The sequence below is a fragment of the Nanorana parkeri genome, unplaced genomic scaffold (genome assembly GCF_000935625.1).
Source record: "Nanorana parkeri isolate BGI_ZX_2015 unplaced genomic scaffold, ASM93562v1 scaffold179, whole genome shotgun sequence".
Lineage (NCBI taxonomy): Eukaryota > Metazoa > Chordata > Amphibia > Anura > Dicroglossidae > Nanorana > Nanorana parkeri.
In genome coordinates this window covers 1,621,450-1,645,284 of record NW_017306447.1, presented here as the reverse complement: position 1 = coordinate 1,645,284, position 23,835 = coordinate 1,621,450, and the positions used below count along the sequence as shown (strand labels likewise).

The 23,835-nt window shown below is 41.7% G+C and overlaps 1 protein-coding gene across 1 annotated transcript; it reads left to right on the top strand.

Moving 5' to 3' along the window:
• The first annotated feature begins 5,415 nt into the window (after positions 1 to 5,415).
• ARSI (arylsulfatase family member I) lies at positions 5,416 to 23,818 on the top strand. Its single transcript, XM_018554952.1, has 2 exons — positions 5,416 to 6,025; positions 21,813 to 23,818. Exons 1-2 carry the CDS (start codon positions 5,706 to 5,708, stop codon positions 23,212 to 23,214), a joined length of 1,722 nt encoding a protein of 573 aa, XP_018410454.1. The 5' UTR covers positions 5,416 to 5,705; the 3' UTR covers positions 23,215 to 23,818.
• Positions 23,819 to 23,835: the final 17 nt, after the last annotated feature.

Below are 23,835 nucleotides of genomic sequence, written 5' to 3'. Positions count from 1 at the left end.
TCAAGCCTTCAAATGGCTGGTGTCATAGCTGATCCCATGTGCAGCACCATGGCAACTGCAATCCAAATAGAGGCCAAGATGGCACCTTCCTTGGCTGGTTGTTGTAGTACCGCTTTAAAGTTGTTTTGTAGTTATGCCTTGCTACACAAACCTGAACTCCTATCCAGCACCACTGGCAAGCATTGACACTCAGTGTCTCCTCAGCATTTCTACAGCCTAAAAAGACAGACCTAGAGAAGCACAGGGGCTACATGACTGTGGGGAGGAATAGCCTGGGAAAGGGAATGGATCAGGAGAAGTAGCAGGCCTTACCTGATTGGAGGTTGTGCGTCAGGTGGCAGGATGAGCCACAGGGATAGGATCTGCTGAGACTCCTGGGAGTTCTTTATGGAAGGTTGATGAGGGAAGAAGGCCCTTCCTCCCATTTTGCTCCCATTTTGGTGTCAGTTGCTGACAAGGGCTCATTTCCTTGGGAAGTCAGGATACTCAATTCTGGAGCTGTTCTCAAGCCGGTGGGGGTGCAGTTGGGGACATGGGTATTTTTTTATACAACACTGACAATTTACACAACACTTTTGCATACTGCACATCAGTCCCTGCCCTCGAGGAGCTTACAATCTAAGGTCCCTATTGAACACACATACACAGCCAACTTAAGCTGGCCATACACCTATAGATTATTTGCAGACTTTCTATGGTCCATTGAAAAAAGTGCAACAGATTCCTCCATCTACGCTAAACTGTGTGGATGGAGGAATCTCCCACTGGGCTAAGCTTCAGTATCTTGCTAGCCGGCCTCGCTGCCGGTCAAAATACCTGAACAATCTGATTGGATGCAGGCATTGTTCAGGTATTTTGAGAGCCAGCGGTAATTGTAATAGCTTTTTTATGTGTTTTTTGTTTGTGGCACTTTAAAGAAATACTGTCCTGCTTAGCAGATGTATGAAATAACCCTGATGGATGGACTCTAGACAGAAGAGTCATTAAAGGCTCTGTTCCCTTTTTCAATTACTTATTTTAACTTCCTACAGCAGGGCTGTTACTACTTGACCTACAAATTACTGACAGTAACTTCCTCTACTCCCAATACACGAAGAACACTTAAAGGACCAGTGCTCATCAGCTATGAATTGCTTCCTAGAGATTATTTTTATAACAGTAAAAAAGAATGATGTGAATGTTTCAGCTTTCAACTTCAAATGTTGTAGTTAATTGTGATAACATGTTAGATCAATAAAAGCAGAGCTCACATTTTTAAGGGTTTAAAAAGAAAGATATGTTACATTATCTGTCAACTTTTATTGTTGTCTGCGTGACTTTGTTGGGGAGATTTACTTGAAAAAGAGAAGTGGATTGGTTACTATGGGCAACTGCCCCAGATTCTTTCTGCTCCAGTTTCGATAATTCCCCCCTCTGTATTCTTTTCACGGAATACAAGGCGTTCTGTGAAAGGAGGAAGGGAAATCCGGTCACTCACCCCTCCCTTGTCCATTCATATAACTCCTTGCATTCTGTAAAAATAATATAAGACTTTTATGAATAGGCAAAGGGGAGAGGAAATGGAGGGAGAACATCAGGAGTCCTTTATAGTTACTGCCGCTGCTCTTAATCTACACAGAGCACAAGGAAAATGCTGTGAGAAGTATCTTCACTAAAAGGAGGATTTTTAATGTACCCAGGAGCCACTCAGACATGGGATACACTTCATTAAAGATAATTATGTGACTGGTGCTGTATGCCTAACTAAATGTTTTACTAAACTTCAAGCAGAACTCTGGGAAAATAAAATCTTAACCCTTGCAGTAGGGCTTTCCCCACACTGCAAGGGTTAAGTGCTCATTTTGTCTATGAGCTAAAAATAGGAGCTAAAATAACAAAGTTATACTCACACGAACCACAATCCCAGCTGGCTGTTAGACCATTCCCTGCAGCCTGTCTCCTTCTCCTCTCCAGCGATCGTATGCCTCTTGGCATCCCCACATTCTATACACTGTATTAGATGTGATGACTCACGGGTCATTAGAGCGTTGGAGTGGAAGAGGAAACAGGCTGAAGGGACCAGTCTAACAGCCAGTTACGCTTTGGGTTAATTTGAGTGTTATTTTAGTTCCCTAGACAAAAGGAGCATGCAACCCTTGCCTGAAGTTTTGCTTTCAGCTTTAAGATTACAACAGGAATGTGGCTTGTCAAAGAGAATTCAGTCAGCAGCCTGTACAAATCTGAACAAATTAAGGGTGGGGTTTAAAAACGTATTTAATTGCCAAAAGGAATGCAAATGTGTGTTCATATTTTGAGATATTGACAATGAATTTAAAGGAACGTCATTCAAAACACACACAATATACTGTGTATATACTTAGTTTGGATAGAGTGGCGAGGGATTAAAATTGCTGTCTGTGAACCTGCTTGAGAGATTCACTCAGTCTGTTTGTCCGGGTGACCACTGTCACCAGGACTGAAAGTGAAGGAAATTCAAACATATAGGAATAGAAAATCTTCCAATGAGGCAATTTTACTTAATTTACAGGAATTTGCTCTAAATTTATTTTACTTCTGTAGGACAAGAAGTAAAGGGGAACCTCTACAATAGGACACAGGTGGCAAAAAACTGTCTGCCTGCCGAAAACTAAAGGAGGGGGTGGAGAAAAGACCAGTCACCCTGCACAAGACGGGAGATCAGCAGTGACTGGTCTTTAGTATGGAAAACTGCACAGAGCAAAGTGTTGGAGTTGTTTTATGCTGGGTGACTGTACAGACCTGGAAGAAATACACAAATGAAACCAAGAATGTCCATGGCTCTTGTATTTACACATTATTTACCCCTTCCCAACCGATGACGGGATTATTCTGTCATGATCATTCAATTTGTTAACAACCGGTGACGGGATAATCCCATAATTCGGTACAATGAGCGCTGGTCCGTGAAGGGATCAGCGCATATTGAATTACTGCTGTTGGTCAGTTCCTCAGAGTTTGAGGCAGACCCTCAACAGCAGATTTGGTTTTCACAGTCCTGTGATCACAGTGAGAGCTAATCACTGTGATCGCAGAGCCGTGACAGTCAGAGACGGCAGCAGCTCACTGTGTTTTGTAAACAGCTTGCCGACTGTGTGTTACAAACGTGATACAAAGTATCTGAGGAGAATACTGTATTCTACCCAGAGATACTAAGTATCAAAGTCCCTGAAAATAAAAAAAATAACCTCTTAGTGCCCCCTAGTTTAAAAATAATGTAAAATAAAAAAAGTTAACATTTTAAAAAAGGGAACAAAGTTTTAAAAAGTCAAAAAAGTTTTTAAAAATTACATTAAATAAAAAAATTATAAGAAAATATAGTGCCGAGGAGGCTATTAAAGATAGACAAGCATACCACATTCTAAAAATTTTACATTTTAAAAAGTGTATTTCGCTCATATAACTCCAAAAATAATCTGAAATCCCAGACATATGATATACCCTAAAAATCAGGACAAATAAAATAATTTATTATGAAATACTTTCTGTTAGCTACACTAATTATGTACACATTATTAGTGCCCAAACTGTGGAAAAAAAATTCATTTTGTTTATAAAAAAATAAGAATTTTATGTGCATATGTCACATCAAATTAAAGCCCATTTTGTCCCTTAAAAAACGGTATATAATATGTGTAGGTGCAATGAATGAGGAAGATGGAAATTATGGTTAAACAAACACACAGCACAAATGGCAAAATTGCTCCGTTCCCTAGAAGCGACATTTTTTTCTGTCACTAAGGGGTCCATTTATCCTGACGTTTTAACCATTCCCTACTCAAATATGAAAAAAAAAACTGGCTTCCAATATACTGTGTTGTGGGTGCATCACAACCTCCATTTAAAATATAAGTGAAGGAAACTTTCCCGAGTTAGATGTCAAGCTGTTTCTCTTATGACAAACAATGTCACCATTGTGGATTTTTCTTTTCTTTTAGGTTTACTGACCATGTCATGTACACTTCCAGGCAACAAGTGAGCTAATGCTTGCAAAGAAACAATGAATCTCTGTTTAAGTCAGAAAGTGCTCTTAATTCACATTTCAGAGAGCTCCTCACATGTGAGCTGGGTGGTCTGGGTCTTGAGTTGTTAATACTTACTAGTTTCTAATACTTAGCTTTTCTGACGTGATATCTGTACATAACACCAAAAAGATGAACAACTGAGGAGTAAAGAGGGACAAGGAATTTGGTTCCAAATGAGGGACAGTTCCTCCAAATATCCCTCCAAATCATGGACAGTTGGGAGGTATGAAGAAGACTTTAAAACAGGGCTAGGCAAACTCTGGCCCTCCAGCTGTGGTGCAACTACAGGTTTGCAAAACTCTGAAAGCTACAGGTTTGACTCCCAGAGGCAGATGCATGACGGGATTTGTAGTTTGCCCACACCTGGAGGGCCGGAGTTTGCCTAGCCCCTGCTCTATAAGATAGGCATATGAAACAAATTCCTCCAAATGTAGATAAGCAGTCTTGCAAAAATGTAAGCGTCACATCATACATTTATTTTAGGTGATTAGTAAAAAGGCGCAATAATAATAATTATTATTATTATACAGGATTTATGTAGCGCCAACAGTTTGCTCAGTGCTTTACTATAAGGAAGACATTACAATCACAATACAATTCAAGACAAGATGGTAAGAAGGGCCCTGCCCTTGAGGGCTTACAATCTAAAAGTATAATAAATAGTATAATAATAATAATAATAATATAAAAAATAATAATAATAAAAAAAATCAAAATGAGCTCTGTAGTTTCCCATAAAATATAACCTTAAACAAAAGAAAAGCTCATTCATTTCATGACAGCGTAATGCCTCTGGTAGAGTTAAAAAGAGAGGGAGCACACTAGGACCCTGGAGTGTCCCGGGCTGACTTTTAAAAGCTTTCCTTTTGGATTGGAGGAACTGGGAGGGACCAGCATCCCGAGCTCTCCTTAAACCTGCCAGAGCTGGTCATATCCAAACAGATGCTACAAACTACTAATTTACTTGGACACCTCTCTCTCTTGTCTAGAGAGAGTCTCTCCCTCTTTCTTTTTCTTCCCTGTCTGAGCGTCCAGATAAGTTCAGGGAAAAATTCCAAAGTTCTGCCTGGCTTGCTTACAAATGCTCCACAGGGCTGGCAGATGTAACTAAGTCTTAAAAGGTTTTCTAACTGCTGTTAAAGCCCGAGGATACGTAGCTGGGATGGACTGGTGGATTTTAGATTAAAGTCTTCTGAATTAAAATAAAAAGCACTGACATTCCAAAAGAGATCGAATGGATTCCTCAGCATCTTTACAAGATTACTGACTTCTGCCTTGTTTCATTTCGGAAAGTCAGGACGACAAAGTTTGTTTTCAGTGAAGTTTTTCTAACTTTCGAGGAAAAGCAGAGATTAAGCTAAAGGCTGGAGTTCATCTTTTTCTCTTGGCTGGGTTGGAGCCTCTGAAGGGACAGACTGTGTGACTTTGAGATCTGAGAAGTCCCTATAGGCACATGTTGCTGGAAGGGTTCCAACAAGGGTTGAGGAGAGATGACCACCCCCTGACTTCTGCATGTTGCTGCTAAGACTTTATTCTGCGAAATCCAAACTGGATGGAGAGTTGGGGTTTTCTTTTCAGGGAAATTGATGTTCTGATGCCAGGACACTAGCCGGCTGACGAGAGCTTTGCCAACCTGTGTGACAGCCCGGTGGCTAGAGTGTGGATATGGCAGTCCAAACCTTAACAGGATTTTCTCTAGTAAGCCTGCTGAGCATTGGTTATATGTCCTGGGATTGGATGAAGCCAGCAGTACTTGGAGACAGCCCCGGTGATGCTCCAGCTAAACTTCAGGCACCTCTTTCTCTCAGGCCCCCGCACATCATCTTCATCCTTACTGACGACCAGGGGTACCACGATATAGGGTACCACGGATCGGACATACAAACTCCAACTCTGGATCGCCTTGCTGCCGAGGGAGTCAAGCTAGAGAATTATTATGTACAGCCCATATGTACGCCTTCACGCAGTCAGCTTATCACTGGCAGGTAAGTAGACATTCTCTTCTATGGAAATGAGGGATGACTTTGACCTGTTCTAAGTGTTTCAAGCACACTCTATTGTCTGGTTTCTTTTTATTATTTTACTTTGTCTTTTTTAATGCACTAGTGATTTGTGAACAGGGTTGGTTTAGCGAGGACTCGAGCTGTTGTCCAGAACAAGCAATGCAGTCACTTACTGAAGTGGACACAAGCCGTGGAGTTAGGTTTTACCTTAATAGGCTGAAGAAAGACCAGCCATGGTAGCAAATTTATCAATCACTTACCTCAAAACTGTAAAAACCTGCTCCTGTGGTGCTTCGGTTCTAAGTCACATGACCTAAACAAGCATGCTAGGTCATGTGACCTGCAGCATCTCTGCATGGTGAGTACTGATGTCAGCAGTGTCTTCCTGCACTTTCACTAAAGACTCTGCTGATGTCATAGCATGGCACTGCAGCTCCAGGACATGAAACCTGAAACAGGAGTCCTGCGGGACCTGTTGTTTTACAGCTCAGGGGTAAATATAAAATCCCCCTTTTATTTTGCACATTACGGAATGAATACTAAAATTGGATTGGCTGCTATGGGCTACAAAAAGTACAAAGTTCAAATTTTGCATACATAGGACACAGGAACATCACAACATTTTAAAAATCAATACATTTTACATGTGTCATTTGTGACCATCTTAATCAAAAGCTACATTTTCACTTAACATTTAATTTCACAAAGTTTCTTCATTCAAATGGGGCTCATTGCCAGTGACGCCAATACAGGTGTATGGTCATACGCTATAAAATATGCCTGTTTTGTTGCGGCACCTGGGAGCCCCAGCTTTTGTGTATTTATTAGGATAGTATGGACAGAATACGCTGTATCCGCAGGGCTGTCCCTATGGAATTTGCCGCCCGTTACGATGTTGTACCGGTGGGCGGGGGAGGCGGCGGAGGACGTCGGGCTGCGTAGAAAACGGCTCAGTCTGGCATCCCACTCAGCTCACTAATGCTACTGTTTTCCAGGAGCTTGGCGGGATGCAAGCCACAGCGTCCCGCTCAGCTCTTGGCAACCGGTGACGTCAGTGAGCTGGACAGGACGCCAGACAGAGCGTTACAGGTTGCTAGGATCTCTGAGCAACCTGGAACGCTGTAGCTGCCCCAACTGCCTCATTATAAGGACGGCCGTGTATGTAGGTATATACGTGTAAACACAAGTACCAGCATTTACACATGCATGTGTACAGGCATAAGTTTCTGATTGCGAAACTTCTGCGTTTTGGAACCTGAATGTAAACAAATCATATGGACAAAAAAGCGCAGCAGCTGGTGCTCCAGGGTGCCACAAATAGGTATATTTTACACTGTGTGCCCACGTACCTGTATTTGTCCCCGTGTGAATGAGCCCTAAAAGCACACATGCTATGCATTTATAATATCAATGCAGCATACGTCAATGTGGTTTTATAACTATGTGGCATTTTCAAACAATGTGGTTTGCTTAAGTGTGTGCATATGAAAAGCCCCACAAGAAAGAAGTGAAAATAAACGAGACAAAGGGGCTTTGTCTCTCTTCCCGAGTATCCAATGTTCAGGCGAAGCGCACAGGTGTGACTGGGTCTTTTTTTGATGCTTAGAATGGATGAATGCTGGGGATGAATGAAGCTTTAAAAAGAAATAATTCCATGAATAATTAGTGTGCACACAGATTGTATAGTTGATGGCTTTCGAATGTTGTAGCTGGTAAGGAAATGAGTAGTTAAAAATAAATGTCCATCCCAAAAACAATACTCCTGCTATTGCCAAAGGGTCATTGTGTGCATTAGGATCTTTAGGATCTGCTGGAGCTTGCTTGTAACTTATAAAACTTTGCAAAACCAATGCTGATGCCCTGATTGTTTTGATGCAAATGTGTCCCTTATTCACATAGAAACACAATATGGTAGATCTCAGTGCCATGAACCATACGCGGTATATTTGGGTGTGGGACTTTAGGTACTAAAAACAAACATGAATTTCACATTAAGCACCCTTATCCCCCAACTAGCATCCATCCCTAAAGCTGCCCATACACCTTACGAATATCAGACGATTTTCGTATTCGATCACGTTTTCGTCCGATATTCGTAAGGTTGATGGGCAATGTACAACTGCAAATACTGTACAATCGATCGACTTTCGACTAACCAGCAGGTTAGAAAACTTCGGTCGATCGTACAATTTTCGCAAGGTTAGTGGCGTTTCCATACGTCAAAATTCGTACGATTTACACTGCACATGCGCAGACGAAAATACGTGCGATCGATTACCGCAATTCATTCAGGTGCTTCCTTCTAATTACAGCTGATTCAACCTTGCGATAATCGGGGCAGGATGGGCCCGCCGTACGAAAATCATACGACGGTTCGATCAACGGACCAAAAGTGTCGTCCGATGATAGCAAGGTGTATGGGCTGCCTAACATTTACAGGGTTATTCACAAAAGGGTGAAGAGTTTGGAGAAGGCAGGAGAAGTGAACAATCTAGGACAACATAGCTGAACTGGAAAGTGAGCTGAATTGAGAAGTTGTCCAAATCAGCTATGTTGTCCTAGATTGTTCACTTCTCCTGCCTTCTCCAAACTCTTCACCCTTTTGTGAATAGCCCTGTTACTATTAGCATAACATTTTCCCTGTCCCTCTCCATAGTACTTCTCCATTCTCTCAAGTGTCCACAGGCATTGTGTCATGCGTTAACATGCGTTGTGTTAAGGCAGCCTATTCATTTTAAATGGGATGCCATGCACAGGAACAGACATGCAGCATTTTCTGGATGCAGAGGACCACAACACACCGTACTGCCTTACCAAACATTGTGTTGCACTACAACACATTTTTGTTGAAGCTGCATTGCTGTAATGTGTTATGATTCCCTTCAAAACATAATGCGCGTTGTGGCATTGTATGTTAATGTGCGGGTTATTGCAACGCACCGCATCACAAATATTTCAGCCCTAAAGGAAAAGTTAAAGTTTATGTAAACCCTAACTATGAACGTGTCTTATTGGCCCACCTTTGGTCTGGTAAATATTTTATAGATAGATAGATTTTATGGATCCCAAACAGACCTGAGCCTCGTTATTCTAGCCTCCAAATTAAAGTACTAAAAATCTGGGATCCGTAGAGCACCTCTGATAGAGAAGTAGACCCTAAATGAAGGACTTACATGTCTAGTGAAAAGTGACTTGGCATTGGCCAGAAGCAGACTTCCTAGAGGGTCATTTGCAGGGGGACTAAAGTTACTGAATATGTAAACAAGAGATCATTTGTGTAGCCAGAAGTTCTTGCCAGCAAAGAAGCTGTCTTGGCTCCCATCCTATTTGACATTAACCCGTGTGATGAGAAAAAGCAGCATGCCAGAAATATAACGGGCAGTGTGTTTCAGATGTCTGCACAAAGTGGGCTTTTCACCTCAAGCAAACAGGTCGTTTAGGGGTTAAGCAATGTAAAAAAAAGAAAAATAGAGATTGCTGTGTTCTTGCCATTCATAAGGACCATTTTGCCTTCAGGTGTAGAGTTTCTGTAGATCTCCCGGTGGAATGAACTTCCTGCTGCTAAGAATGATAGGATGTATCTATCTGAAACTTGTCTGTGCAATGTCAAGCACAGGGGGGATGAAACAGCTCACATATACATCTAAATACAGCATGGAACAAAGGTATTTGTCCTTGCTCAATGGAGAGTAGTAGGGTAGAAAGCTGAAAGAAAGCCATTGCATCTTATGGCCAATGGGGCAATATGAGATGGGTAAGTGAAGAACATATTTAAATATCAAAGGTGACCACTTATCTTTTTACAGCACAGGTAATTGTCTGAGATTGTTTTAACTCTTAGGCCTTGTTCACACCGAAAGCTATGCGTTCCAGAGCGGTAGCTGGCGTGCAAGCGGTGCCATTGAATTCAATGCACCGCCACGCCCCCTCCTGCCCCAGAACGCAGGGAGAAGATCGCAGTGGGTTCCAGCACCACTTTCAGTTTAAACAAGCCCTTAAAGCGGAAGTGTATCTGTATCCCATCTCCTGCATGCTGCTGGTTCTTGCAAGAATCCTCCCTTCATGCCGCCTCCATAGCCACTGGATATAGCCCTGAGCGGCTATCTTCCAGTACTGTATGGGTAACAGCAATGTGAAGAGTTGCGCAGGCGCTCACCTTCCCTACATGCCCCCTCTTCAAAGAACTTGTACTACTATTCTCCCACAATGCATTGCACTCTGTGAATAGGCATTGAAGATCCTGTCATTTATCCACTCCTCCTCCATTCCCTGAAAACACACTGGGGGGAATTTATCAAAACTGGAGCTGAAGAATCTGGAGCAGGTGCTTATGGCAACCTATCAGCTTCTCTCTTTAGTTTGTTCAGTTACGGTTTGCAAATGAAAGAGAGAAGCTGATTGGTTGCCATGCACAGCTGCTCCAGATTTTGTCTGCTCTAGTTTTGATAAATTCCCCTCACTATACTTTATCATGATTTGTCCATTGGATGAGCATATTGGGTAAAATGATGATTCTGTAAATATTGCCATCTGTAAGAAATCCATATGAAACCAGACTTAAACTCCAATTCCAGTCTTCACTCTACCCCCTAGTCCTTCCCTGGATGTCTATTTGTCATAATGTTTAGCAGGAGTATAGTATTGTACCATGGTAGAAGGTCTCCTGGCCAGTCCTTTGATGTGCAGGGTCCTCTTTCTACTATCATTTTGTCCAGTAATAAGGGGGTCTCAGTTATGCAGATCTTACTGTAAAGGCCTCTCTGGTTCTGGCCATCCTGCCTATTGACCTTCGCTATTAGTCAGTGAGGCCATCAATGGCATGATATGTTCAACAGTGTGGTGAGGTAGGAGGAAGGGTAGTGGTATCCATCTCAACTCTTTGGCTTCATTAACACTATGCAATTTGGGATTCCTGCAGCAGGAACCTATGGATTCCTGCAGCAGGAATCCTGAATGTCTCTAGCTGTAGACACCGTCACCCGATCAAGTTAATGACCGAGTGACAGCGGCCCAATCTATAAGCAGCAGTCCATCACATTTCATGCGGTTTGGAATAGATCACTGTCCCTGGACGCAGGATAGCTGGACCGTGTGACAGCAGCTGCATCTGTAAGTGGCAATCCACATGTAATCATATGTGATACAATTGCATGTGGTTTGGAATAGGTCACTGTCCGTGGATGCAGGATAGCTGTACCCGTTCAAGTTAATGACCGCGTGACAGCGGCTGCATCTGTAAGTGGCAGTCCGCATGTAGTTACATGGAGTTTGGAATAGATCACTGTTTCTAGATGCACGATAGATGTCTCCAGGGACAGTGATCGATTCCAAACTGCATGTAATCCTATCACATATCACATGTGGACCGTCACTTATAGATGTGGCTGCTGTCTGCCGGTCATTATATTGAACAGGTACAGCGGACGCAGCTAAATGGGACAACTGGGATTTCTGCTGCAGGAATCCCAAATCGCTTAGTGTAAATGAAGCCTAAAATGAAAAGATGAGAGTTGCATACATTTCAGTTGCCTTTATTTCTGGATCTAATAATCCTTTGGAATGTGGTTTTCAGTGAAGGCAACCTTTGAAAGAATATTTCACCTTCTGGACCATCACAGCGCTCTTCTCCCTACAGGGTTCTGTATCCATTTGAACTTGGTGCGGATGTGTGTGGCTTCCTCCAGGCCCATAACCTTGGTACAGACTTGGGGGCTGGGGAATCAGTCTGTAGGAACCTGTGCATTGCACCCGAGATCCACTGATCGTAGTTGCAATGCTTTGCAGGCTCAAATGCAAAAAGAAGAAATGCATATTTTTTTCTTTCACTAATGTGTGTGCATTCATTAACCCCTTTCGGGCAGCGGTCCCGTTTAAACAGACTCCCTGCACCACTCTGTTTATATTTGTAAAGCCAACTGTCGAGCTGCCCCTCCTGCTGGCCCAGAACCGGCATCACGGGTGTCGGCTGGAAGCTGGGGAGGAGAGCAGCGTCCGTTCACCGATCTCCCCGTTCTATGGGACCAAGAGCGATGCAGATTACCTCACTTCTGGTCCCTGAGCTGTCATTGTTCGGCTCCTGGCCAGCAATAAGCTATTGAAGTGCGATCTGCACTTCAATAGCTCCAATAGCTTATTTAGAGTGGAAAGGTGATACTAGGGGTCTTTTGGACTCCAAATATCACCTTAAAGAGTACCTGTCACCACCTATATGCTATCACATGGGGGGTTTGTAAAAAATGAAAATAACAGTGTTTAAAAATAATATCAAATGAAATAAATGTGAAAATAATAAAAAAAAAAAAATTAAATCCCTCTCCGAGCACAGGCTCCATAACGTAAACACGCGTCAGGTGCACCTACATACGCAAAAGGCGATTGCTCTACACATGTTGGATATTGTGCGTACGCCAGAGTAAGAGCAATAATTTTAGGGCCAATATTTATGCATGTCTCAAAACTAATGACCTGTAGGGGCTTTTAAGTTGTTGTCTATGGACTTTTTTGGGGCACTGAATTTTGTTGCCGTTTCGCAGATGCACACAATTTTTAACCTGGGCATGTTGGGTATCGACTTACTCGATAGAACCTCATCTTTTATATTTTATTAAAAATGGGTATTTTTTTGTGTTTTGGGCACTAACAGGGTTATTCACAAAAGGGGGAAGAGTCCGGAGAAGGCAGGAGAAGTGACTAATCTAGGACAACATAGATGATTTGGAAAAATTCTCCAATTCAGCTCACTTTCCAGTTCAGCTATGTTGTCCTAGATTGTTCACTTCTTCTGCCTTCTCCAAACTCTTCACCCTTTTGTGAATAACTCTGTATATTTAACTTAAGTGCATTTTTCACTACATTTTTGGGTGTGATAATAAGTTGCGCTAATATCGTGCAACATAAAACTTTGCAACTGTCACCATTGTATTCTACAGTGTCTTGGCTTCCAGAAAATATATAATGTTTGGGTGTCTGAAATAATTTTCAGGCTTAATATGTTGATTATAACATGGGTGCAAAATATGGGAAAAAAAAGGCCTTGGTCATTAAGGGGTTAATATCTTTTGAAAAGGTGGACTATGTCTTTAAGCATTTCTGTAAATGCTGTGTGTGACAGATTTACTTTACAATCTACAAGAATAGTAACCTTAAAAAAATGTCTCCTTTGACTACCTTTTCACCATCACGTATTAGTCATTATAGGAATAGACAGCCACAAGTTTTCCAAAAAAATTAACTGATGATTTGCTCCCTCCATCTTCCTCCACAGGTCTCTGCTACCCAGCTGTCATGAATCATATTACCACCCCACTAGCAGACAGATATCACCCAAAACCATCTGTATCTTCTGACTACTCCATATTCATAACTATTATTCCACCACTCAGCTGAGAATAGACGGGTCCTCTACTTCATGGCCAGATCTGTTTCTAATATGTACACCTACTAACCAGTCCAAAGACAATAATGCCCTTTCCATCTGACTATCAAGTGTATACTCACCACACTTCACTATAGAATATGTCATCTCACCGACCCATTCAAATGGGGACTAACAGAAGACGGTTGTGTGTTATTGAGTACTGATTTCACATCTATGAATAGCTATGGATGAGCAGCATAAAATATAAAAATATCACAAAATACATGTTACTGTCATTCTTTCATTTACACCCATTCTGATAATTATAGTATTTTAATAATTTATTAAAACCTAGCTTATGTAGCCTAACATATCATATTTTGTCACTTAAAGCTGCACTCGGGGAGATATAAAATATGTAAATTAATGCAGCTCTATATTCATTAAAGTAGTAATAAACTGTCCAACTTTTTTCAATAATCAATCCGGATTGAACAAATATACATCGCCCAGCAAAGTATTTTTTTAAATTCTTGCTCAAACACTTACAGTCATCATGTTTCTGAACAGCTGGCTCCAACTTTCTCAGCTGGGGTTCCCTGAACTTCCTGTCCAGTACAAGATCACTAGTGGCAGAGCAGGGGCGTCCCGAGGTTGGGTGACAACGAGGCGTCACCGCGTGATCTTTTGATACCTGCCGGCAGGCCATCTTGGTGATGGACGCCGGCAGAGAGAGGAGGGGACAGTCACCCGGCGGGATAAGGTATGCCGCCGGGTCCCCTCCTCTCTCTCCTGATACTGTCGGGCGTTCGGTCCATGAACGAGCACCCAACTTTTCAGCGGGGGGTGACACCAAAATGAAAGTTAGTCATTTTGGTGTTACCCCTCCAATGGTGTCCCCCGGGTGCGAGCCGCACCCCCCACACCCCTTGTGACGCCACTGGGACAGAGCAGTCTCCAGCAGCTGTCCGTCTATTAGCTTGGAGAAAGGAGGGGGGAGTAGTGGGGAGCAGAGGAGTGGATTGCCTTGCTGTGGAGACGCACACCTCTTACTAGCACACACAAGAGTGGCTCCATAAGACCATGCAAAGGTAAGGAGCCCCCCTTAAACAGGATATCAGGCCCAGTGCTTAGGGGACCAGCTGATTCTGCAGGGAATTAAAAATTAAACATCAAGTAGCAGCATCCATTAAGTATCAATTAGACTTCAAATAGCAGAATCCATTGTAAGTGATTTAACCAGCATTTAAAATTGCTTAACACATTTTTGACTTTAATATCACTTTACTATACCAATAAATGTAGTATTACTCCTATAGTAATACTGTAAATGACTTATTTCCATACTGATTGTGAGGACGATCTCCAGATGTATCCCTTCTATGCTGCACTATCCAATTATTAAGTAGACATGTACGCCACCCCACCACCAAACGTATTTTTAAAAAGCTCCAGCAGCCAATAGATATGTTCCCTATTCTAATACCATAACCAGTGCTCAAGACTCTGCTGTCAAAAAAGTCATTTTATCACTGGTAAAGCAGATTAATTCCATGTTACAGCACAGAACACAATCAGATGTACTTTTTCATTTGTCTGTTATCACACAGATTGTCATAGTATTACACAACCATGTGCACATTTTCTCTCTTACCACCACTGTATGTTCTTTTTGTTCAGTTACATAATGGCATCTGTTTTCAAGCAATTTGTTTGTTACATGACATCACTCAGCCACAAACTAAATAAAGACGCAAAAACATAATACAATTATATTAATACATCTGGAAAAAGATCCATCGTTCTGGATTTCATGTCATGCATGTTTCCTAAGTTACGCAACGTAGGTTAACTTTCCCTAAAACAGTATAAACAAAGACTCTTCTATATCTTTTAAAGCTGAACTCAGAGCAACATCTCTTCTGCCAAAAAAAAAAACCCCTTTCCATCTCCCCCGTAGATTTTTTATTTTCTGTGTACACGGTTTGGTGCATGTGCCATGCAGTGTACACACTTGGCCCATTTACAGCATCTCTAAGATGCCGTGAATGAGCCGGGTGCCGCAGAGGATGTAATACCTGTGTGCCTTCACATTAGGGCACAACAAAATTACAAAGCGGTTTACTTCCACTTTAATATCCAGGGCATAAGACCTTTGTTGAACTTTATTGTACTCCGACACAGCACACTGCAGCCCTGCCTAGGAAGTCCTAGGTGGGGCTGCATTGTACTATGTCCAGGTTCAAAAAAGTTGAATGTGATTTGACATAATTGGTGTGTGACTTCCTGATTTCCTATTCTGGAGTCCAGCTTTGAACAAAACATTTTCTTTTCGGCTTCTAATGACTATGCTATTGAAATCTCTGTGCAGCCAAACACATGTGCCTCAATCTTGTGAAGCTGGGAGGTGGAATAATATACCAGTTAGCTGATCCCCTAAAGCAGAAACCCGGATTAATGAATAATTGCATTTGGAAATACAGGAAAATAGCTCAATACACATTTCCATGTCAAGATGAACTCTGGTGAGTTATAACAAAATGCTATTAGGGTGCCCCCCTTTTGTATATTAAGGATCTAATGCTGAATTAGTCTTGGGGGCATATCATATAGAGAATAACTTAGCTCTGTCCTGTAAGCTTCCTCCCATTCAGTTCTGGTATAGATGACTGGTTCCATGAAGCCACCCCACTTCTTCTGGTCATGCGTACACCCCTTAACCGATGTCATCATGACCAATACAGGCCCAGTGGCAACAGCTTAATTGTACTTGATGACATTGAGGGAGGGCCTGCCCATATTATGGACATAGAGTGAAAGGGAAAGAGAGGGGGACCACTGATTGCCTTGGGAAAAAAGAAAAAGGTAATTATTCCGCTGCACTCCACCCCTCTAGACTATATGAGCAGTAATTCATAAATATATGGGGGGCACCGTGATGGCATTTTTTTTTAACTGACCAAAGTTTAACTTTAAACATTCAATTGTAACTCTGTACAGCCAATCTGTTGATTTACTACCGTATTTAAGCAGTTCCTTTTCTTAGTTCAGCAGCACAGTTCCATACCTCTAGTCTTCTCACTGGACAATGAATCAGCCAGCTGAATCATCAGTCAGCTGACCTGGTAACAGAGTCACCTTGATGATTATTAGAGTTGTGAATCACAAGATTGGCTGCAGAGATACAAATTCTTTGGAACGTTAAGCAGTAAATATATATTTCAGCCCACATTGTAGTTCTTAGTAGTGGGCTACTGGTACTACTTTACAGTCAGTCTACCCAAAACCAAGGTTTTACTTTTTGGTGGATGACAGTTTCATATTTTTCTTAGTAATACTATTGCCCTTTAGTTTTTAGGTCTGAGCACCTGCCTTGGCTTTTGTGAGGGTGTTTCATTCTCTGTGCTGGTTATTGTTATTTATTTGAATGTATGTTGAATGCAGCAGAAGATGCTAGGACAAGCAAAGGTGTGGCTCATACATTGTAGACATCAGATTTAAAGAACATCGTGGCTTATTAAAAGGTATCAAAGCCATAGCATAAGAAAAAATAGAAAAGGATTTATTAACAAATACTCATTTACAATTGCATAAAAAAGTTCATCAACATATGGCAATGTGTGGTTACTCTTGGATATCTTTTGGCGGCGTTATTAGGACATTTTGGGTGGTCTTTACCATATGTTGATGAACTTTTTTATGCAATTGTAACGGAGTATTTGTTAATAAATCCTTTTCTTTTTTTTTCTTATGCTATGACTTTGGTGCCTCATTAAACCCCAACAATCTCTTGATATGTGTTTCAATAAGAGGTCTTTAAAACAGTGAGGTGCAGCTAAGGACAGAGTTTGGTTACAGTTCATTTTAAAACTGGCTACTTTTCATATGTGAACTTATGTGAGCTACATTTACAATGTTGTTTATTTAATTGTTCTGGCTTAATAAATGGGCTGTTGTAGCCAATTAAACCCAGCATCACACAGTCTTGTGTTTAATTTGGGAAAGGTTGGGCGATGGATCTAAATAAGAGATTGTGGTCAAAATGATTAATCAGCTTGTTAGAGAATGTTTCTATGCAGATAGTCTTTTTCAGTGAGTGTTACAAGTAATCGTTCACTGATTTTGGACAGCTCAGAAAGAGTTCAGGGCATGTTCGTATTAGGAGCGTCTAACACAGTTTGGATAAACTTTATGTTGGCCCACCTTTCAGTCAGCAAACATTTGCAGAAGATTACCTTCATTTTTATGTAGAAAGGAAAAACCAGCCATAAATGAACAACATTTCCCAAACCCAGTGGAAGAGTTGCCTGTAGCAAGCAAACAGGTTTAATCATTTCTTTATTACGCCTGCTTTTCCCTATGTTATATCTGTGATTTCCCAGGTGGCTTCTTTTTATGCCTCTTTTATGCTCTATGCAACCTTGTGTAGTTATGGTGTTCCATGATTCCAATTGAGAAACATTGTTTTGTATTTACTATGACAATTTTTAGCAAATTTTACTAAACTGCCACAAGGGCAAGCATTAAAACATTTGCTTTGTGCATAGGGACAATACCAACACTAAACAGGGTCATACAAAGGAATGGAGCAACATTTTTAAAAGGAGAAAATTGAATTTCATGCAAATTTTTACTAATTGAAATCTTAACCTCTTTGAAAAAACTCCAAGTCCCTGACCCTTCACAAGAATGCAGATCACGAAAGATTGTCAGTTACTGTATTCATTAGTGACAATGTATCTCAGAAAATGGATCAGAATTAAAGCCCAACAATTACTATTTGCACAATCAGAAATCTGCAGTGTGAACCTCCCTGCTTACCTGTGACAGTGAGAAACCTTCAATGTTGAGCCTAGAGGGTCATATGTGAAGTAAAGAACAACACACGTGCACATCTTCCAAGCTGTGATAACACAGAGAGCTTCCAAGGCCACACACTAAGCTAGTGCACCCAAGTCGTTGTCCGCAGACACGCCTCCCGCCCGCAGTGCGATTGCCTTCACTGGAATGCGTGCTACTGTAATGCCCTACGTTCCAGTGCATTGTGCTCACTAAAAAATAGTGAATGCACGATTTTTTTGCAATCGCACGCCACAGGAATGCAGGGCAATGCAGAACCTTGAGTTCCGCTGAGGGCGATCGCACAGCGGGCGGGTGGTGTGTTTGTGGTGCCATTGACATGAATAGCACCACCATACCTCCTCTGGCCCCAGAACGCGGGGAGCCTTTGTTTATGTGATCCACTGCGGAACTGTGCCGTGAAGGCATTGAATGGTGTGGACAGGCCCTTTAGTGGTTAAAACAAAATGCGGTGGTATGTTCAGCATTATGGTAGGGCACTTGATATGCCCTAAATATGCGCGTGAAAAATGCTTTCCTCTACCTAAATTGTGGAAAGTACCCTAACACCTGGGAGTATTTGTTTACAAGTCAATAATTTCCAGCACGAGCTGAAAATTTATAAAACATACACCAGAATGCAAAGAGATGATTTCAGAAAACACTGCTCATACATTATATATGAGCTCTGTACCAAGAATAGATAACCTGTGGGCTTCTAACTCTTACACAACGACAGCTGGAACCAGACTGCATCATAGAAGAGGAACAGAGGGTGCAAGCTTATAGCAGATATCTCTCCTGCTGAGGAACGAAGAGTATGTAAAAAATACATTATAGAAACCAAAACTTTTAAACCAACCTTTTACATTTTCAATATTTATGAAGCTACATAGATGCAAAAAAAAGAGTAACGGCAGAGACTGCAGTGTGCAGAAAAGAAGAATTATACTGTTGGTCTCCAATTTAAACTAGAGCATAGTGCAGTGCCTGGGAAAATGTACCATTATTTAGGCTCAACTCCAGCCTTACCTTAAGTCTTGCACAGTTGTACAGCTCCTCTTCTGTACTGAAATTGCTTACTCTGATTTCACTGCACACTTTAAAGTGACACTAAACTTAGGAGTTAAATCTTAAAAATGAATTCAAGTACCTTAACTATTAACAAAAATGTATCTTATTTGTGTATCACTCAGCTGTAGATCCTCAAATCATCTCTGAGTTCATGCTGACACTGTCCTTGCTTCTGGAGGGTGACTACTTTTGTTCCCCATGGTCCCTGTGTGTTTTGTAAAGTAGCCACCGCTCCAAGCCCACTCCTGTGATGAACTACACCAGTTAAAATAGTCCAGATACAACTTTAGCCCATTATGGCTAGAGGACATTCAATTAGAGTATGCAATGGGGGGAATGTATCAAAACTGGAGCAGACAGGATCTCTGGCAACCAATCAGCATCTCTCTTCAGTTTGCTCAGGTAATATTTGAAAATGAGACAGAGAGGCTGATTGGTTGCAGTGCAGATCTGCTCCAGATTTTGTCTGCTCCAGTTTTGATAAATTCCCCCCAATGTATTTCAAGGGTCCAAAACACACCCCTTCATCAGGCCTAATGAGAAAAATCATGTATGTGGACTTAAAATCCCTGCAGCTTGAAAGTTGTATTGAGTTGTAATTGGAGTACTTCAGGCTTGTCAGTAGCTGGTTTGGCAGGTAGAGTTGGCTACTTTACTTAAATGTCCCCTAACCCTAATGGGATAAAGTTGTATCTGGACTATTTTAATAGGTGTGGAGTTTCAATTTCTACATCTACTGTGTTCACTGTCAACCCAAGGATACTGTAGAAATTCTCTGGCTTGTGGAAGCTGACTACCTGTTAGACAGATCACACATATTCACAACACTTAAAGAAGAACTATGCGGTGAGTGCTTTTCACTCACCTCATAGTTCTAGCCGACCTGTGACAATGAGACTGTCACAGGTCGGCTCAGAAGATCGGGAGGTGAGCGAACACATACCGGTGTTCGCTCACCTATCGATCCTTTCACGGCTCTCTGCCGTGACAGGGGAGGGGCTGGATTCCCCCCTCCCTGCTCCGATCCGCCAGCGCTGACTGGCGGAACGGACTGGGGAGGGGGCGGGTACAGCTGGCTCTGCTTCTAGATAGGCAGAGCAGGCTGTCAGTCATGCAGCTGGGCGGATCCCGGCACAATTGTCGGGATCCGCTTCAGCTGCGGCGTCTCAGTATACCGCGAGCAGCAGCTCGTGGTATACTGTGGCGTCTCAGTATACCGCGAGCTACAGCTCGCGGTATACTGAGCCTAGGGTGATGGGAGGACGCTAGTTTGTGTCCTCCCGTTACCCTAAGGAGAACTATGGGGAAAAGCCTTAACCCCATAGTTTTCCTTTAACTACTGTTGGATGAGAAACACCCAAACTGCACCACTCCAACCTGGCACAGTCACTTAGCCTGAGCTCAAGGCATGCTTTATAATGATAAAATGTAAACTTATTTTTTAATAACTAATGCTATATATATTGACACGGCAGAGGTATATCAATGCAGACTTTTTACATTACTAATAGGTCAAATTTAAAGCATTTTTGAAGACAGTAGACTAAAAGCCCATTTTAATACAGCAAATGGCATGCTATGACTTAAATCACATTTATTGTTTTTAAAAATAAAGAACATTAACATTTTTTTAATGCGTTTTTTGGTAGTCCCGTTAAAAACACAGCCTTATTACCTCCCTCTTCCTCATAGAGCGGGGTGTGTTTCTTCCTCATAGAGCGGTGTGAGCGGGGTGTGTTTGCGGCCAGGCTGTGTATCCACCTCCATCCACATTGACAATGGCTGTCAATCAGAAGAAACAAGGGCTGGAGTGATGCTACTGCAGTAGGTATGGCTCTGCTACAGGAGATATAGGCAAGCTGGTATGGTGTCCTGTTATTCCAAGCAGTAATCCCAAGGACACAAACTGACCACACCAGCACAGATCTGCTTCTGTGTTTTGTGTGGTCAGATCAAAACAGGAAATAAAAGGAAATGGCAGGATCACTAGGCATTTAGAAGTAACATGCAGAATAAAACCATTACAGGTTACCCTTACTAAGAAAGAAGTATATGAACAACCCGACATATTCTTCGTTTTTGGGGTAACATATACTTTACAAGCTTCAAGAAAACTGCTGGAAGCTTGTTGACAACTTTATGAATGGTTTGTTTGCTTGCTGTGCACATTTTTATGTAGACAAGTGTTTATTAGCTGAAACCTATGTGAATTAAACCTAAATCAAGTTGATAAGTGGACAGAATCTGGAGCAGTTGCCCATGGCAACCAATCAGCTTATCTCTTAAGTTTGTTCAGTTAAGCTTTGAAAATGAAAGATGGAAGCTGACTTGTTATGAACCATGGCCATGATCAATTTCTCCAGATTATGTCTGCTCCACTTTTGATACATTCTCCCTAAAGAATTAAGTTTAGTAATTCTGTATAGCAACTCTATATATGTTTGTTTTATATACAGTATGTAGTAGTTAATACCTACACATATTATTCTCTTTTCCCAGGTATCAGATCCACACTGGACTGCAGCATTCAATCATACGACCACGACAGCCCAACTGTTTGCCTCTTCATCAAGTGACACTGCCCCAAAAGCTGCAGGAAGCTGGTTATGCAACACACATGGTCGGAAAATGGCATCTGGGATTTTATAAGAAAGATTGCCTTCCAACAAGACGTGGATTTGACACTTTTCTTGGCTCTCTGACTGGGAATGTGGACTATTACACGTATGATAACTGTGATGGCCCAGGTGTTTGTGGCTTTGACCTGCATGAAGGAGAAAATGTGGCTTGGAACCTCGCTGGCAAATACTCCACCATATTCTACTCCCAGCGTGTAAGTCATATATTGGCCTCTCATAATCCCCAGCAACCTATATTTATATACATAGCTTTTCAAGCAGTGCATACTCCCTTGCAGTCTCCTCGAGAGTACATCTATCAATATAGGAATATGGGCAATGTAGCAAGGAGGAAGTATGCCGCCATGGTAACATGTATGGATGCAGCTGTTAAGAACATCACCCGGGCATTGAAAAAGTATGGTTACTATGACAACAGTATTATTATATTCTCGTCAGACAATGGGGGTCAAACCTTCTCTGGGGGAAGCAACTGGCCTTTACGGGGTCGCAAAGGCACTTACTGGGAGGGGGGTATAAGGAGTTTGGGATTTGTTCATAGTCCATTGATTAAAAAGAAAAGAAGGTCTAGTCGAACCCTAATGCATATTACAGATTGGTATCCAACGCTAGTAAGTCTGGCAGGAGGAAACATTTCTGAAACAGAGGGACTTGATGGCTATGACATGTGGCCATCAATAAGTGAAGGAAAAGAGTCACCACGGACTGAAATTCTGCATAATATTGATCCCTTGTATAATCTTGCCAGGTCTGGATCCTTGGAAGAAGGTCAAGGAATATGGAACACCGCTATTCAGGCCTCAATAAGGGTTAAAGATTTTAAATTGTTAACTGGGGACCCTGGATACAGTGATTGGATACCACCACAGACACTCACCAACTTTCCAGGAACTTGGTGGAACCTAGAACGACATACTGAGGGAGCCCGTAAATCAGTATGGCTTTTTAACATCACAGCAGACCCTTTTGAACGTTATGACTTGTCTGCACAGAAGCCTGAAATTGTTAAGGAACTTTTGGAACGTATAGCTTACTATAACCACACTGCTATCCCAGTGCGATATCCAAATGAGGATCCAAGAGGGAATCCAGATCTCAACGGTGGCGCATGGGGACCATGGGCTAGTGAGGATGAGGATGAAGAAGAGAACTGGATAAATGGACATCTAAAGAGTGCAAACAAAAAGAAGAAATGCAAGATATGCAAGCTTAGGTCATTTTTTAAAAAACTAAACACCCGTATTATGTCGAATCGCATCTAAGTCGATATCTGAATTGACATTGGTGTTGCAGTTTCTGTTGAGGTCTCATTCAAGCATTTCACAAGGTTTAATGGTCAGCATCTTGAATTCCATTCAAGATTATGTGACTACAAAAATTAGAATGGGCCTCAGTTCAAGATGAAGCAGAAATATTGAGAAAGGGGTATGCTTGAGGTGTCCAAAGATCTCCAAATGTATGCACTATATCAGGGAACATACAGTGTCCAGATTGACAATTATTCTGGACCAAAATGAGCACTAGCTAAAATATTTATAGACAGCAAAAGGAACATTGAGATATTTTAGACCTCAATGTGCAGTCTACAGGGAGTCTAAAGACGACACTTTTGTAAAGTTGAAATGTAATCAAATAAACTTTAATTTGGAAGGTTAAAGGGAAATAGACTATTTTCAGGGTGATTGATTGCTGTAGGATTACTTCATATACGATGCCTGTATTAGTATATGCTGCTGCCTAACACAATATATTGTTGCATTTCTTTCTGATCATGGTGGCATCATGGCATAGCATACATGTGTGTATATAGGTATAGTTTTCGTTTGACACCTATTGTAGCAGAAGCACTCTTTGTAAAAAATGTAGAGTGACCTAATGACATG